Source organism: Osmia bicornis, chromosome 10 (assembly GCF_907164935.1).
Source record: "Osmia bicornis bicornis chromosome 10, iOsmBic2.1, whole genome shotgun sequence".
Classification (NCBI taxonomy): Eukaryota; Metazoa; Arthropoda; class Insecta; order Hymenoptera; family Megachilidae; genus Osmia; species Osmia bicornis.
The window spans coordinates 3,610,517-3,628,043 of NC_060225.1; the positions used below are offsets into that span (position 1 = coordinate 3,610,517).

General features: G+C 36.1%; 4 protein-coding genes across 5 annotated transcripts in view; all 4 read right to left on the reverse strand.

Annotated features, from left to right (window-relative positions):
* Window positions 1–17,527, reverse strand: part of LOC114874331 (membralin) — a 57,935-nt gene that overhangs the window by 34,769 nt on the left and 5,639 nt on the right. Inside the window, exon 9 of one of the 2 annotated variants that reach the window (XM_029183514.2) lies at window positions 6,924–7,004. In XM_029183514.2, the coding sequence (XP_029039347.1) occupies window positions 6,924–7,004 (81 nt within the window). Of the gene's footprint in view, window positions 1–6,923; window positions 7,008–17,527 lie in introns of both variants that reach the window. The other variant, XM_029183513.2, reaches the window with a different exon arrangement.
* LOC114874338 (cytochrome P450 9e2-like) lies at window positions 9,647–12,301 on the reverse strand. Its single transcript, XM_029183522.2, has one exon. The coding sequence runs from the start codon at window positions 11,945–11,947 to the stop codon at window positions 10,403–10,405; it is 1,545 nt and encodes a 514-aa protein (XP_029039355.2). The 5' UTR covers window positions 11,948–12,301; the 3' UTR covers window positions 9,647–10,402.
* Window positions 12,255–14,387, reverse strand: LOC114874336 (cytochrome P450 9e2-like). Its single transcript, XM_029183520.2, has one exon. It carries the CDS (start codon window positions 14,355–14,357, stop codon window positions 12,822–12,824), a length of 1,536 nt encoding a protein of 511 aa, XP_029039353.2. The 5' UTR covers window positions 14,358–14,387; the 3' UTR covers window positions 12,255–12,821.
* On the reverse strand, window positions 15,511–17,164 carry LOC114874337 (cytochrome P450 9e2-like). The gene is given in 2 exon segments (XM_029183521.2): window positions 15,511–16,247; window positions 16,250–17,164. Coding segments are annotated over 2 exon segments (1,509 nt in total). The 5' UTR covers window positions 17,145–17,164; the 3' UTR covers window positions 15,511–15,633.

Genomic DNA, 17,527 nt, shown 5'->3' on the forward strand with positions numbered 1-17,527 from the left:
TAAACGATCTCTAAAATAATGCAAGTAAGGTAGCAAGTTACTGGTTGGATCCTGTTCATAGAAAACAAAGCTAATGCGTTTCGAGGAAAGTATAGAACAATGTTATACAGCTAGCGTGTTTCCTAATGAATTGTAACGATATGAAAACCCCCTGGGGCCGAGCGGAAATAATAAAAGTATCCTAGGGTGTGTCGTGGCCAGGTCACGAAAGTGCAAAACGACCAAGCAGAAATACGACGCTCCGGGGTGATTAATGACAACGTTGAAAGTTTTCTAGCGAAGAATCGACACTGTATTTTCTCGATTAGCTCGCGAAGAAAAACGATAAGGTCAATTAGCATTATGTCGAATTTTCGAAGCCACTAAGGCAATACGATGACTATAAACAAACTCACACAGTCACTGATCACAGTTATCAGATATGTTAAGGATGTTGACAATTTTATTAAGTAATATTTTTATTTTTAATTGTTATTTTCATTGACCATAATTTTAAGTACCTAATACGATTTTAATTACAGTTAAAAAAGAAGATTGTAAATTATTAATAATAACATCTGGTTCGTGGCTTCTGATGTTATATAAAAAATGAACACAACCCTTTTTATACCATTTTTAATTCTCTACTGGATTGTAAATTCTCAACGTGTATCGTTCCTTCGCATAATTACTAGATAATATACATAAATTGTAATAATTAACTCCACTTCTATAGATAAATTACGATATTACTGTTCATTAGAATGCATTGTTTACTCGAGCTAACACTAATACAAACCGAATTAATCGTACATGCTATGTGAACAGCAAGTTTATACGACGAGCATTTTGAGCAAATATTTAACCAGCTGACAAAGCTTCATATTTTATCAATCTCCAAACATGGAATATAGAAAGGTGATAAGAGTAATAAACATAAAAAATTTCTAATCTGATCTCAGTTCCCCCTTAATTAATTTTCATTTCGGTAAAGATATTTCGAGGAATTTTCTTCAAAATTTGACAAAGGCAATTGTTTTTAAAGTTTATTATACGAACCCTAATATAAAGTGTAGAGGATCAAAAGGAAACCATTACCATCTCATAATTATCTTTTCCTCTGTGCTGATGAGGACGAAGAAAAGGGACTCGACATTGCTTTCCGAAATATTAAACAAGGAATAGAAGACATCGGTATATTGAAGAGAAAGGTATATATAAAAGGAAAGGTACGCCAATGGATGAAGGCACTTCACAAGGAAAAGGATGAATGGTTTCTAGAGCAAGGGGGCCGACCTCGGATAATTAGTTTCTTGATCAGACACGGTACAACAAAACAAGACGAAAACAACGCGAAGAGAATGCTAATGAGTATCCTGCTAATAGTTAACACCCTGAATGTACAAACCGACGAGGTGGCAACGTGTGACACTTCTCGCTAGGGTAGAAATAACGACGGAGTGAAGAATTATTCGTCGACAGACTAGTTAACGCGACGAGTAAAAGTAATCTAAATGATTGCCTTGGAAATCGTTAGAAAAATAGCATAATAGATATAAGACTCGTTAGAGAATGAAATGTCACCTCTTATGAGTAATATTCGAATTTTATGAAGTGAAACTCTTTTTTATTGAAACTAAGTCAAATTCGTAATTAGTATATTGAACTCGGCTATTAGAAAATGCCTGTTTGAAAACTTCATATTAGAAAAATTCACATTAAAAAAAATCAACTATTAGAAACATTAAAAAATAACTTCATAATAATGTTCTATTTAAATGTTCCAAAAATATACCAATCTATGTATAAATTATGAGAAGATTCAATGATATCTTATTATTTTTCTATTCCTTCCATTTACTATGTCAAAAAATATTGACTGAAATCTCTTAAATGTTATTTAATTTTAATTAGAATAAATTTTAATTTTTGAATGAAATTTATCAGCCAAGGTCCCAGGTCCCAGAAATCTTAATCCTTAATTTATTATATTTTTTTTTAGATCACTGATTATGATAACATAATAAGCGAATCCCATTCTATTTGAACTCCATGAAATGAAACTTTCCTATTGGAATTGACTCGAATTGGTAACTACATATTGAACACGATCCCGTCCTAACATAAAGAGGATCAGTGTCGCAAATATCGTTATTTGGGTAACAACATCGAGACGCATGAATCAGTTACATACGGGGCCTAAGCCAAAATGATCTTAACGCCGGATAATGTACGGATAATGCACTCGTTTAAATGCATACTAGCCGGACATTACCTCAGCTTGGTAAGCCGGTTGCGCAGACTCTAGCCGAGTGTGCAGCCCAGCGGCGGCAGGCAACAGCAGCACCAGTAGAACTACGGCTTCGACATTCTCCTCTTCCTCTTGACTTTTATAAAGACGTTAAAATTCCTCGAGCAACTACGACGAACGCTCGCTCGATAATCTCGCGCGACGCTGAAATTGCACGGGGAACGTTCCAATTTATGTCGCCAGCATTTTTCCGCCGCGAAGAAGAAAAAAATAATAAAAAGAGAAAAAAGCCGATCAAGAGGATCCTCGTTACTTGAGAAAAATTTCTCGCTGTTTCGGGGGATAGCTGGAAATTGTTAACGGAAGATCCGTTATATGTTTCGCTATAATTGCGAACCCGAACGCTTTGCTCTACTCTTACTTTTCTCGTCCTTTACACGGGGACCGACCGGTACGAAAATGTAATTAAAATTACACTACTGTTTCGTGTTACAATTTTAAAATAACACATCAAAAGTGTAAACTGAAAAATTGAATCGTTAAATTAAAAGAAAGGAATATTCCCATTTGGAGAGGGCGAATTCGAAGCGGTTTCGCGTTATCTTCGCAAAAACATAAAATAAAGTAAATTGTAAGAAAATTAAAAGAAAGTATCCCGTGTAAAGTCGTTTTTCTTGCTTCCATCTCGACGGCTATAAATGCGACCGTAAACCCGATCCATTTGCGAGCATATAAATATCAATGTGCATATGTGTTCTGCTCGATCAAGGATGTACTAGACAGTTTCAAGTAAAACCGCTCGAAACCGTGAGAAAATCGAATAAAGCGTAGTATTTTCGAGCGATAGCGTAAGATGCGTCTTTGTAGATCAATTTTCTGAAGTGGCTCGATTAATTTTGTCATAAGACAAATAATAACGCGTTGAGTAATCATTCGTTTTATCAGAAAATTCAATTATCTGTAGATTAACATACAACTCGATTTAATTCTTTTGGACTCGAAACAACAACCCGATCAATCTTGAAATTTTAAAAATAAATATTATAGGCGAGGTGACCAGATTTTAATAACTTGTGTGATACAATACTAGTTTCAAACACACTATATAAAATTTAACTTTGTTTCATTATAGTTAGAAAATGTACGTGCTTTTTTTTTTATTTCTGAATGAAATTATACCTGAATTTGCATCCAAGTTTCATTATATCCTCCTCGAGAACATGAAATTTCTAAAATAAATAACACAGCCTTCTTCCAAGAAGAATGACGTTAACCGTAAACTCCTCAGGCAAAATTCTATTAACCTAGATGAAGTTCATTGACTCCTCAGAAAAGACTGTAATAATCTACGCAGGTAGGTCATTGAACTACGAACACGATAATCATGATTCGAATGATTCCAAGATATCAATTTTGCGATAAGAGTTAAGAAATGTCGAGTCGGTCGATACATCGTCTATCAAATTACATTAAAATTGTGGCTCTCTCCATGGTCCGTCGTCCGAGAGTCAAGTACACAGCATTTATCATCATACTCAAGTTTGAAAAAAGGAGATAGCGATTGAATAGAAAACAATTAACAATAATTAAATTCGAAATAAAAGGAGCACGATTGATAGCGCAAGTATTCAATTATCAAACGATAAGAAAATATCGTTACTTCACGGTTGAATTACACGTTTAACGGAGCCTGTAACCACGGTATAATTATAATTTCCGCCGCGTTGGATTCACGACGATCTCGTGAATCAAAACTAATTCGCAGTCGTGATTGACAAGATAGGTGTACAGTCGGTGGCATGTGTGACACGCGTGTGTATGTACGCGCGAAACATCCATTTTACACGCTCTCGCACCTACGCGCATGGAACAACGATGCTGATCGATCATGCATGAACATCGATGTCGACAAACTTCGAGATTCGAAACTTTATCGAAGTATCGTTCCACCTTTCATACAGAATTACATCAGAACCATCGGGTTATTACATTGGCTGGCTTTAACTTCCAATAAATATAGAATTTCTAATTTCATTTTGAAATTCTATCCTTCGTTTTTTCATTTAAACAACTTGGCTCATTTCCGTTCTTTTAATTTATAAAAGAAATAATTGAAACTGATGATCGATAAAAAATTGTTATTAGAGACGAATATTCTGCGGTGAAATTTTCTAACCGAGTGTACGCCTGCCACTTTGAGGTTGGCTGAAATTTGTTGCATTCGTGATTGATAGTTTAATAATATCATGGAACACGAGGCGCAGCTAGCGCGAGCTTATGAAAGCAGATTTGCCGTCTATACGTGTAACTAGGTGGCATCTCATCTATCCGAATCCGGCGGAAATGCTCCATGGAATCTAGGAGTTGAGCAATAGTTGCAAAGCAAGTTGTTAGGGTTAGATAGCTGAATCAACATACAGACCGTCATTGATCAGCCCGTGTTCGCATACCTTGAAACACGTGTACAATGTATCTGCATATGTCCCAGGTAAAGCAAACATGCTAGTACACCGATTTTCTCTCTTCCTACCCCCTTTGATCATAATCTGACTGCTATAGAATTTGCATAGTAGATGCCTCGGTGAATCGTAAATGTCAAAATATGACGACGAAACAAACAGCTTCGCATAGAGAAATGGACTGCACAATATAATTGCAATTATCAGTAATTTGCTGATTATTCCGAAATGAAGTCATCGGAAACGAAAGGGGATTCAGACCTCCCTGAACGTCTATCTTTACATATTTATCATAAACTTTAAATTTCTTGATGGAACGTGTTAAAAACGTCTGGCTAGATGATTGCGCCCTGATACGGATAGAAGCGAAGTTGTTTCGACGGGGTCGTAAGCAGATAAACGAAACAGCAGCGAGTTCAACATGTTCTGACCGTCCCTGAAAATGTGTTTACAGCATGTTAGGCGGTCGATCATGCGTCACTGATGCGCAGGGGCGCCAGTGATTCCGTTCTTTGACGTTCCATTATGCAAAATCGTCTTCCTGGTTGTTTCCCGACGCCAAATGCCGTACGACGCGTGCTCGATTTCACGTGAACTCAGCCCGATGATACAGTGTATTCCGATAAAATCGTGGACGCAACAAAGGGTACCGAAAAATGTTAAAGGGTAACTGTCCCATCAACGATAACGAAGAAAAATGGATGAAACAATTTTTTTTTTTTTAAACGATCTTATTATTTCTCTGCTACAGATATTATAATCATTCAAATGCATTCTTGCAAACAGCGTTCTCCAATAGGAATAACGAGCATGGTAAAATGATAATTTCGTCTAACGTATATCAATGGAACAGGCTTTTTTCCAGTATTTATCGTCGCAGGAAACGTGATAGCGTTCTCGCGAAAAGCGAAGAAGAAAGGAGCGGAAAATATGGTGGGTGGATAGCAGGGGAACAGAGGGCTAGGAGGGCAGAGAAATCGTGAAAGTACTCGCCAGAGAGAACTGCAGGATGACGGATGAAGGGCAGGAAGCGACACAGGAACCGGAACCCATTACTCCAGATAACAACTTCCCTAAGGCTTCCTTTCCTTCTTCTACATCCACCGGTAAACCCAATATAACCCACACGTGTGCGGCCGCGATCCTCACGAGCACGAATCCGGAAATTTACCACTCCTGTTGCCATTTTCCTCGAATACCGTGCAACTGGTGGCCCTGCAAGACGCTATAAACCTCGATCGTTTCTCAAGAAAATTGACCATCCTCCTATACACTTCAACCTCGATTTCGTGAATATTGAAAGAGCAATTCACCGATTGATATCGACCGTTTGACGAGACTAATTTAAATTCTAACGCCCGAGGCATGGTCTCCAATTTCCTAGCGAAACGAAGTTCTAAGGGAAAGTAGTCACTGCTTTTTTATTATTACATTTTGTATAGTAATTCAAAGGGACTACATTCTTCCATTTATTAAGAAGCCGTTCAGAGGTTTAATAGCGCCGGGCCTAGGAAATTTTAGCTTGGTCCTGAGTACTCTGTTAATTTAAAAAATTGATTGATGAATGTTTTTAAATATCGTTGGACAAAATTCCAAAAGGATTAGCGATATCACACTTCACACAGGTCAATTGGATGGCGCTGACGGACATGCGAAGCGTGAAGAGGAGATTCAGGTTGAAATGGAAATGGGCGTCGCGGTGGTAGGGAAACCACCGACGCCGCCACCGTTACTAAATGGGCTCCGAGCGGGTTACCCAACTGTTGCGCCTTCATCAGAAATTTATGCAGAATCCTGGGTTAACCGTCCCGGCCAATCAGCTTTGTAACTGAGCTAACATCGTATCAGCGGGGGAACGAAACCGAGAGAGGCTCTGATTTAGTAAAAAGCCTTTAATATTTTGCACCTTCGCTACCCTGACACGTGCTCGACTTTCAGACACCATTGCTAACTGAACTCAACGTTTATACCTTTTACTTTTCATCGATTCTGTTCCTTAAATAATATATGTAGCACATTGCAGTAACTTACATCTTTTTTTTTAATTTTAGCAGTTTGATAGCCACTATCACATATTTGTAATTTTGATAAATGGTAATTCATATTATTAGGCTCTAATTCATTTTTATGTAATGTGATAATTTGTATCGATAAAAACAAATGGACATTCATAAAAACGCTAGTAAATTTAATTTATTAGGTTTCTTAGGTAAAATAAAACTTATACGACTTACCAACAAGAGCGAGGATCACCGTGAGCAAAGATGCAGCAGGAAACGTTACCGTTAAGTTGAACTCCAACATTTGAAGTAGATCCACTGAAACAAAGAGAAAAGAAGTATATTTCCTGAAAAATTAGGAAAGGTATTCGTGCGGTCCATATCTAATCAATCGTAATCTTGAAAAAATTAAAATACTTGTTACAATCATTTTTATAATTAAATTAGATCATCATCTTTTTTTCATATACAACTTTCAAAATTTCTATAATGAATTTCTGAATTTCATTAATGAAATATTGCAACATTATATGATATAAATGCAAGAGGACACGATATTGTATCGAAATCGTTATGCTCAACGACGAACGGTTCGAATTTAATATTTATTAGATGCTCCGTGACGAAAAGTTTCCGAGCGAAAGGTTATTACACAAGTTGAGAGCCGTGAAGAAATCGTGTCGTGTTCGACGAGTCGGTTCAAAGCTCAATAAGAATTAATTTCAAAACTTCCTCGATCTCGATTTAAGTTCTAGAGAAGTTTCGATCGACGCCTTGAAACGGGGGGAAAGACAGGATTTCGCTTTTCTTCCTACACTCGATCCATATACAATCTTTCATTCATTTATTTCCATTCGCTTTCTTTTTATTATTCACTGTCCCATGCTTTGAATTTTTAATTTTAATTTTGATTTCTACATAAAATATGTCTGAGAACGACTGAACCTTCAAACATTTTTAGAGTATTAGATAAAATGGAATCTTTGGGTCAGTAAAGAAAGTGCAGGTGAAGTACTCAATTATTCAAGGATAACTAATAAACTTTCATAAAGGTACTTTCTTCTATAACTTAGTTGAGGCACGGCAATGTAATTAAGAAGTTGAGCAATTCCCAAATGACGACGCATGTCTGCTCTTCTTTATAACAGCTCAAGGATCGCCGTTTGCAAATTTCCGTCACAACCTTGCTGTTTCGATTTAATGAATTTTAGATTTCAAGATATCACCCACTAAAACCGCTCCCACTGCTTATTAAAACTCCCGGCTCCTCCATCTTGTCCTATATAATCTAAAGTTCGCCAACCCGGCAAACCGTGTCATGAAATTATTTTTTCATGCATGCCAACGTGTCTATTTTATTTTCATTAAGCTACAACCTCTGATTCCCATCTGTGTAACAAGTTAAATGTATATATGTACCTGTGTTTTTATTTATTGAAAATTGTAAACACAGAGCTTGTTATTTTTCGTTCCTTTTTTTAAAATATTATATAGGGCAAAGTTTTTGTAGTACATCCACGATCAAAACAGACTTCCCCAGGAAAAGTAATGATGCCCGGATACTCGCCCTCCCCCTTAGGTAAATCTGGTAAATTACTTTTAATATTAATATTGCCAAAATTAAGATTTTAGGAATTTAAAAAAAATAATAGATAGTGGTAGTATTTTAATGATATTGCAAATAAAAATGATTTTATTTCTTTTTCAATTACGACTTTCATAACTCTGAATTATTATGCCCATTTGATTAATTTATGACAGGTATTCTTTGAAACAAGCGCTCTTAAATGATAAAAGCAATAAAGATTGATGATAATTTTCTAGTTACTATTGATTCACTGATTAGGCTACACCTATTAAGAGAAACGACTAAAAATACTTACAGGTCATTGAACTTCCTTGGTTTCTATTTCTAACGTTGACATTAACAAACGAGTAAAAAAATAATAATATTTCTTTTTCTTTGTCAATATTATTAAGAGTATCTTTAGTATACCACTGATAAGAAAAATCGAACATTTATAGATTTCTAATCGCATCGATATCAACTGTTCAAACTAAATCCTTGGAAATGACATTTGCATATAGAATGAAAAAGATAAATTGCAACGACATTTTCAAGGTAAACAAAACAACGTGACACGGAAGAGAAAAATGTTGACGCGATAGGAACACGATTAAACCTTGCATGACAAACAAATCTAATGCTCTGTGCGATTAGATAAACCGGTTTGGTATCGTACGTACTTGATTGGAGGTTACCGCTATTACGGTAATGAATTACTCACTATGACACTGTAAACATTAACCGAGAAGAAATTTATCTGTGTAGGTCAAACGATTTTCCATATCACCAAAAGGAATGAAACTTACTCCACCTTACAAATAAAACACAGCATTGACCTAGATTCAGAAAGTTCTTAGTGTTTACATTGAGAAATTAGAAAAATACAAGTTTTCTGTTAGGAATATTGACTAAATGTTTACGCAGTCATTTTCTTCAGATCTCAATCTTTAAATTGATGCACCATAAGTGCTATTTTGCAGTACTTTTATGTCATGAAATTATTTCTGACCTCATACGTTTCGAAATCGATCATTGTCTGCTACAACATTAATGATTTCATGATTTAAAAGTAATGCAAAACAGTACTTGTGTCATATCAATTTAAAGTTGAAGGTCTAATGAAGATTATGAAGAAAATATCGGGTCCCTGATTAGAACAAATAATCAATCAATTTGTAATTTACTGTTATTATTATGTATTGTTCCTTACGATCAAGTACCGCCCATTTTGTATTAAGAATACTGATGACACATTTATGTACTTATTTTTATTAAATCCCAAGCTTCAATTTGATAAATAGATGCCCCCTTGAAGATATCAATAAATTTTACTGCAAATTCTTCAAATGACCCAATAAAAATTCTTAGCCAAAGAAAATAATCGGTCTCCCTGTATTTCAAAATATTTATTACAATCCTTTATTAATACATCTATTTTTTTCTAACAAACCAATGATAATTACCGTCTATTTAAAAATTGTCAGAAGATCATTAGACTTTGGTATGAATATTTTTATACGAATGTAACAATAATTTCATCAAAGTCACTAACCGAGATAATGATAAAATTGATACATAACAGTTAAAGTTCATTCAATATATAATCAATAATATAATCGAAAAAAACCGGTTCCAAAGTGTAACAAAAGAATACAGCTCCCAATGCAGATAAATTGTTACATAATTAATTATCATTACGTTAAGATACTGATACGAATATGAGTATAAAGCGAAAATAAAAATAATATCATTCGATTAACAGAATCACGAACTCATTATACACTTTTGACACAAACATCACACAGTTAATTAAGATATATCGAAACAAAGTCGAAGTACAACTTTTTCATAAGAAATTATTGACGATGATAAACCTGTTCCAGGAAAAAAGAAAATTATATTTCTTTGTAGAAAAAACATAGTTATAGAGTTCTTTTTGTTCCACATTCAACAATTATTATTTATAAACACATCTAATATAGATAAATAATAATTTTCCTTACATTTCATAATACAAAAACAACATACAAAAAACATACTCCTCTTCATTTACAAATACACAACACACACATAATAAGCGTATTAGCTAAATCAAAAAGAATTATTTTCGAGATATCAAAAAGACAATAAAACATCGATAAGTCAATTAAACGATCCTTTTTTCTAAACCAATCCAAAATCCACCATCTGGTGTTATGGAAAAATTCTTCTTACTAAATTCAACCTGTATTTTAGTCTTTTCAGTACACTTTAAGTAAAACCTGTGCAGAAGATGAGCTATCAAAATCTTAGTCTCCATTAAAGCAAAACGATTGCCAATACACTTTCGAGGTCCAAGTCCAAAAGGCAAATAGGTATAAGGATCAATTTTATCCTTGTTCTCATCACTGAAACGTTCAGGATCAAACTTTTCGGGTTCAGGAAAACATTTTGGATCATGATGCAACGCGTACACAGGAAACAGGACGACGTTATCAGGATGCACAGTAACACCATTATAACCAGGTCCAGCTGGAGGTAGTTGAAACTTCCTTGCGCACAATCTATCAATGAGAACCAATGGAGGATACTTCCTAAGTGCCTCTGAGGTCACCATTTCCATGTACTTCATTCTGGACAAAGCTTCATAGGATATTTCTCCATTTCCTTCCTGCATATAGCGATCAATTTCTTGACGAAGCTTCTCTTGAATATCCGGATTAATCGCCAATTCGTGGACAATGTAACACATCAATGTTGAAGACGTATCGAAACCAGCCAAGAAAAAGATGAACGCTTGAGCTGTGATATCGTCGATAGTCATCTGACGGGATACCAGCTTCTCCTTATCCCTGGCCTCCATCAGAAGGTGAATCATATCCGGTCGAACTATATTTTGCTCGTCCCGTGCCTTCACCGTCTCGAAGACGACTCTTTTGAAGAAACTGGCCGTGTCGCGAGAAAGAAACGAAAATCCAGCCATCCTGGTCAATCGTGGATTCATACGAAACAACAAGAACTTCATCAATCGGAATAAACCACCGAAGTTGGTAGCATCGGCTCCTTTCTTATAGAATTCGTTCTCGCGGTCTCTTAAGGAATTCACACTGATCCCAAAAGCAACAGTAGCAATGGTGTCATTTGTGTATCTTGTGAATGCATCTTTAGCCTCCATCGATGAAGAAAACTCCGGATGATTGTAGAGATAATTGACGAATTCTTGAGAACACTTGGAGACCAATTCAAAAATGAATCTCATTTTACTGGCGGTGAAAGATGGGCTCAAGGTACTTCTCATCTCTTTCCAACGTTCGCCTCTCAAGGAGAATACATTTTTTCCAAAAATTGGATCGATCTTTTCGTTGATGAAGCTCTGGTGATCAGGGAAGTGTTCGAAATTCTTGATTGCTATTTCTTTTATCAATACTGGATCGCGAATCACCACACCAGGTGTCGAGAAATCCATCACGCACACGTATCGAAGATTCGGGTAATAATTGTAGATGAATTTGCAGCAGTCCGGGAAGGATATTCGACGAAGGAACAGCCTCCACGAGGAACCGAACACTGGCACCCCTTTGATGTAGGGAGCATTCCTTTTTTTCCAATATGTGTGCTGGATGTAGACGATGGAAATAAGCTTCGCCAAACTGATAATTAAAAATGCGAGCACCAACAGTTTCAGTGGAAAAGAGAACGACACCGACTCCATTGCCGCGGAGGATGGATTACGAACGGACTCTATCCGGTAACTAGGAGGAATGTTATAAGTATGGACGAATACGTATACGGGTTTTATCGTTGCACGAGCAACAGAGAAGGAGGGAGTGGAAGGCCCGTTACGTAAATCACTTGAACAAACTGCGTTGTTCTTCGTCGGTGTTCCTGCAAATAAATTGCAAATAACTGCTCGTCGATGGAGATCAATGTGGAATTCGTAAACACGAGATTCTATTTGGAGACTCTTTTGTGAAACAATGGAATTATATTTTGTATAATGAAGAAGTCTTTCCTTTGAATTGAATTTATGAAGATTTATTAGATAACATTTTTGTTTCCAAGAAATTTTATCTTATTCACAATCAAGTAGAAGAATTTTTGATAATATATATGATGGATTTATGTGTCACCAAAATAATGGATTTCAAATTTTTTATTTTATATTATAGAAATTAGCAACTTTTCCTACGCGTAGCTGTTATTGTAATAAAAATAATGGTTTGAAATAGAATTATTTTAATTTTTTGCAGAACAAAATTTTCAATGCTTAATAAAACGCAATTCTGTCTTTGTAGGTCCATTCTTTTTATTCGTATTTTATTTTACTCATTGTCAGTTTCAATTTCAGAGTGTAGATAAATTTCAAAATACTTTATAAAAATTACATTCATTTTATAATGCAATACTATAATACTTTGAAGAGATATTTAATAAATACCTGCTAGCAGAAATTACTTTTCCTAAATGAAGGATAAGCATCCATGCCTCAGATAGTAAAATTAAATTTGTCATCGAGATATACTTAGAATAAAATAAAGAAGACATTTAAATATTTTTATAGAAAAAAACAACGATGAACAATAAATTTAAAATTTCCTTTTCTCCAAACTGAACCACCATCCATCTACCGGAACCAGTGCAAAATTAGCCTTTTTAAATACAAGAGGAACCGAAGTCTTTTCGTTAGGTTTGATTACAAATTTCCGTAATAAATGAACCATCAAAATTTTTATCTCCATCAACGCGAACCTATTGCCAATACACTGTCGAGGTCCAACTCCAAATGGAAGATAAGTATAAGGAAGAATATTCCCTTTATTCTCTTCGTTAAATCTTTCGGGATCGAATTTCTCTGGATCCGGGAAATATTTTGGATCATGATGCAACGCATAATCAGGAAACCATACACAATCACCGGGCTTAATAGTAACGCTGTTGTAACCAGGCTCTGCAGGAGGTAATTCGAATTCTTGCGTGCAAACTCGATCAATAAATACCGAGAAAGTATGCTTCCTATTAGTCTCCGATACAACCATATCCATGTACTCCATTTTCGAGAGGGTCTCGTAATTAATTTCCCCATTAGTCTCGTCGAAATACTGATCCACTTCGTTACGAAGCTTCTCTTGAATATCCGGATTCAATGCCAGTTCGTAGACCATGAAACACATCATGGTAGAAGAGGAATCGAAGCCAGCCAAGAAGAAGGTGAATGCTTGAGAAACGATATCGTCGACGGTCAGTTCTGTCTCGGAATCCTTGTCCTTAGCCTGCATCAAAAGATGCAGCATATCCGGTCTAACGATGCCCTGTTCGCGACGCGTCTTCAGAGCATCCGAAATTGTTCTGCGAAAGAGACTCGTGGTCGCAGGTGAGACAATCTTCATTCCGATCATCTTCGCGAAAGCTGGACACGTGTTTATGATTAACACTTTAAAGATGCTCCCAAATATATCGTCGAAGATCGTTTTCCCTCGGACAAAGTATTCGTTCTCCCGATCCTTCAACGAATTCACGTTTATTCCAAAAGCTACGGTGAATATCACGTCATTGGTGTACCTAGCGAAGGCGTCTTTGGCTTCTATGAACGAAGAATACTCCGGATGCTCGACCAAATAATCCACGAAGTCTTGGGAACATTTCGATACAAGCTGGAACATGAATCTCATTTTACTTGCCGTAAAAGACGGACTGAGAATGTTCCTCATCTCCTTCCAACGTTCACCGCGTAACAGGGACAAGCTCTTCCCGAACATAGGCTCGATTTCTTCATTGACGAAATTGTAACGGTCTGTAAAGTGGTCGAAATACTTCACGGCTACGTCTCGAATTAAGTCAGGGTCACGGATCAACACGGCCGGAAAAATGGCGCTGATGAATCCCACGTATCTGGCGTTCGGATAGGAGTTGTACATTTCGTCACTGAGTTCCAGAATTGTAATTCGGCGAAAAAAGAACTTCCACATAACACCGAGTATTGGGACGGACCGGATGTAAGGCACCTGTCTGCTCTTCCAGTACGTCTGCTTTCGATATATCACCGTAATTAATTTCGCGAGAATTATAGCGATCAACGTGATCGCTAATATTGTGAACGCTGAACAAGTCACGAGGATCTCCATGATAAGTCACGCACGCGAATAGCTACCAATTCAGAGCTACATCTTTATAAATACGACGGAATTATCGTTGTGCGAATAAGAGAAGTAGAATGAGAGAATGAGATAGGAAATACGCGACTGCATCGATCGTGCGCTACGTGAAACGATTATGACTAGAAGACCTCGATTAACGGCGGACTTTATATTATTACATGATTTTTATTTTCGAGAATGTTTCTATAAAATTTTATTCACATTTCATGGACAATGTGCGTGCCATGTAAATGTTTCAGCCAGGACCGGATTAAGATTTCTATGGCCCAGGGGTATCAAACTTTCCAGGGCTTCCTTGGTTGAAGAAGTGGATTCAAAATTTGAAATTCATTCCAAATAAAATTAAGTAATATTTAATCATAAAGAAAAATAATGATCTATAAATAAATAGTAGAAGAATTGTGACCTTCGTTTAAAGTAGTCTATTAATAGGGGACATTCAGTAAGAAGCAACTACACTACCAACCAAAAGAATGCGACCATTTATTAATGAAGATATAAAAGAAAGTTTTTTAAAAGAAAATAATATTGGTAGGTGAAGTTTCACTTCACTATTTTTTTTAATTGACGAATTCTAATTTAAAATTTCTCCTAAGTGAAAAGGAAACTGGTATTGGCTCCTTCTCATCAAGTGGTTTTATTATGTAATTGTTCCATATCTTTTGACCTTCATCAAGTTATGATTAGGTCTGTATTCTGAGCAACCGTGTGTGCGAAGATTATTTCAATTTTTATTAAAAAGAAAAGAATTTTTAAAATGATTTTAAAAAATTATCCTGATTTCTATTAGATTCTTTTTAAATGCGAAATGTTTCAAAAATCTGGACTTTGCAACGCGAAAAGGAAAAAGAATTTTGGTACAAGTTTTCATTTATTTGGAAACGAACCAACAGTTTATCATTCTTTTACTCGACATAAAACTGGTTAACAAAGTGTAAAAGAATTTCATGAAAGTAATCGCGTATGACACAATAAATTGTATCGTAAAATGAAGTCTATCGATTCGACAGTTTGCTCAGTGTATAAGAAAATAGAACAGAAAGTGATCTAAATTCAATGCATATGGAATACGAAAAAAGAATAGGAAAATATAAAACGCCACTTGCAATCTTTAAGAATCTTTTACAATTTGCACAATTTTTTTCCATTTTATTATTCAAATCGAATAAAAGCTCGTCTTCTTTATTCATCTCTCTCAGCAACAAAATATAAACAACAAAATACATAAACAATAACGACGAATCTAATATTCCCTTTTCTCGAAACTAACCCAAAACCCATCTTTCGGAATCAATGTAAAACTAGACTTTTTAAACACAAGAGGAATCGACGTCTTTTCGTTAGGTTTGATCACGAATTTCTGCAATAAATGAACAATCAAAAGTTTTACCTCCATCAACGCGAACCTATTTCCAATACACTGTCGAGGTCCTGAACCGAATGGTATGTATGTATAAGGAACAATATTATTTTTATTTTCATCGCTGAAACGTTCGGGATCAAACTTCTCCGGATCTGGAAAATATTTCGGATCTCTATGGATCGCAAAAATAGGGATCCAAACGTTTTCACCTGGATTTATAGTCATACCATCGTAACCATCCCTAGCTGGAGGCAGTTCTAACTTTTTCACGCAAGTTCTATCTGTTAACAACGACGGAGGATAAAGCCTAAGTGTCTCTGATATCACCATGTCCATGTATTTCATCTTCGACAAGGATTCGTAAGAGATTTTCCCGTTTTCTTCTTCCAAATAACGATCCACCTCGTCGCGGAGCCTTGCCTGAACATCCTGATTCAAAGCTAGCAAGTAGATCGCGTGACACATCGCGGTGGAAGACGTGTCAAAGCCAGCCAAAAAAAGATAAAAGCCTGGGCAACGATATCCTCGATAGTTATTTGGTGTTTCTCATCATCTCTAGCTTGCATCAGAAGATGGATCATGTCCTGTCTAACGATGCCTCGTTCGTCACGTGTTTTCACCGTTTCGTTGATCACTCTCCAAAAAAATTCCGACGTTGAGTTGGATAAGAACTTGATGCCAACCATCCTCGTCATACGTGGACTAATACGGAAAAGTAGAAACTTCAACAAACGGAATACGCCGCTGAAATTTGTTGCATCCTTTCCGTGCGTGTAAAATTCATTGTCACGATGTTTCAAAGAATTCACGTCTATTCCAAAAGCTACTGTAGCTATCACATCATTCGTGTACCTGGTGAATGCATCCTTAACCTCTATCATTGAAGAGAATTCTGGATGGTCGTACAGATAGTTGACGAATTCTTGAGAACACTTGGACACCAAATCGAAGATGAATTTCATTTTATTGGTAGTGAAAGATGGACTCAAGGTGTTTCTCATCTCCCTCCAACGGTCACCCTTCAATGAGAACACGTTCTTCCCAAAAATTGGATCCATTTCTTCGGTGACGAAGCTCCGATGGTCCGGAAAATGGTCGAAATATTTTATAGTCACCGTTTTTATTATTTCTGGATCGCGCAAAACAATAATTGGCGTGGCGAAATCCATAAATACCGCGTACTTTGCACTTGGATAATGATTGTAAACGTATTTACAATATTCTATGAAATCGCCGAAACCAAAGAAAATCATTAAAGATGAACGCAGTCGTGGTACTCCATGCTTTTTCCAGTAGGACGATTGTTTATAGATTATTGAAAAGTATTTAAACAAAGCGAAGATGATCACAACGACCACCAGTGTCTGAATATAAATCAATAACGAATCCATGGCAGTTATGTAGGTACTTTAAAGACGATCGACAATTACTTACGATCTTTATAAAGCTTTGCAAACAGCCATATACACGGAAATAAATGAGGAGAGAGGGTATAAATGTGCAGGAGTTTCTGGATAAGAGGGTATTAATCTTAGATGTTCAGATAAGTGGTATTTTTTTAAGATGTACTTATACAATAGATAAAACGCTTTTGCGAAACAATATCAAGCAGAATTTTGAATTGCGGATGATGAAACAATCGATTAATTCCGTCGTACGAAGTTATCTGATATAAAAGTTCGTTCACTCCTTCCTATCAAAAATCGATAGAGAGATTAATGCCCGAACAAAAAAGGTACAAAGTACTTTTGAAAAATTGTGTTTTACTGGATGT

Bases quoted from the DNA above. Each gene is read 5' to 3' on its own strand.
- LOC114874338 (XM_029183522.2), bottom strand. From the start codon at position 11,947: ATGGAGTCGGTGTCGTTCTCTTTTCCACTGAAACTGTTGGTGCTCGCA.
- LOC114874336 (XM_029183520.2), bottom strand. From the start codon at position 14,357: ATGGAGATCCTCGTGACTTGTTCAGCGTTCACAATATTAGCGATCACG.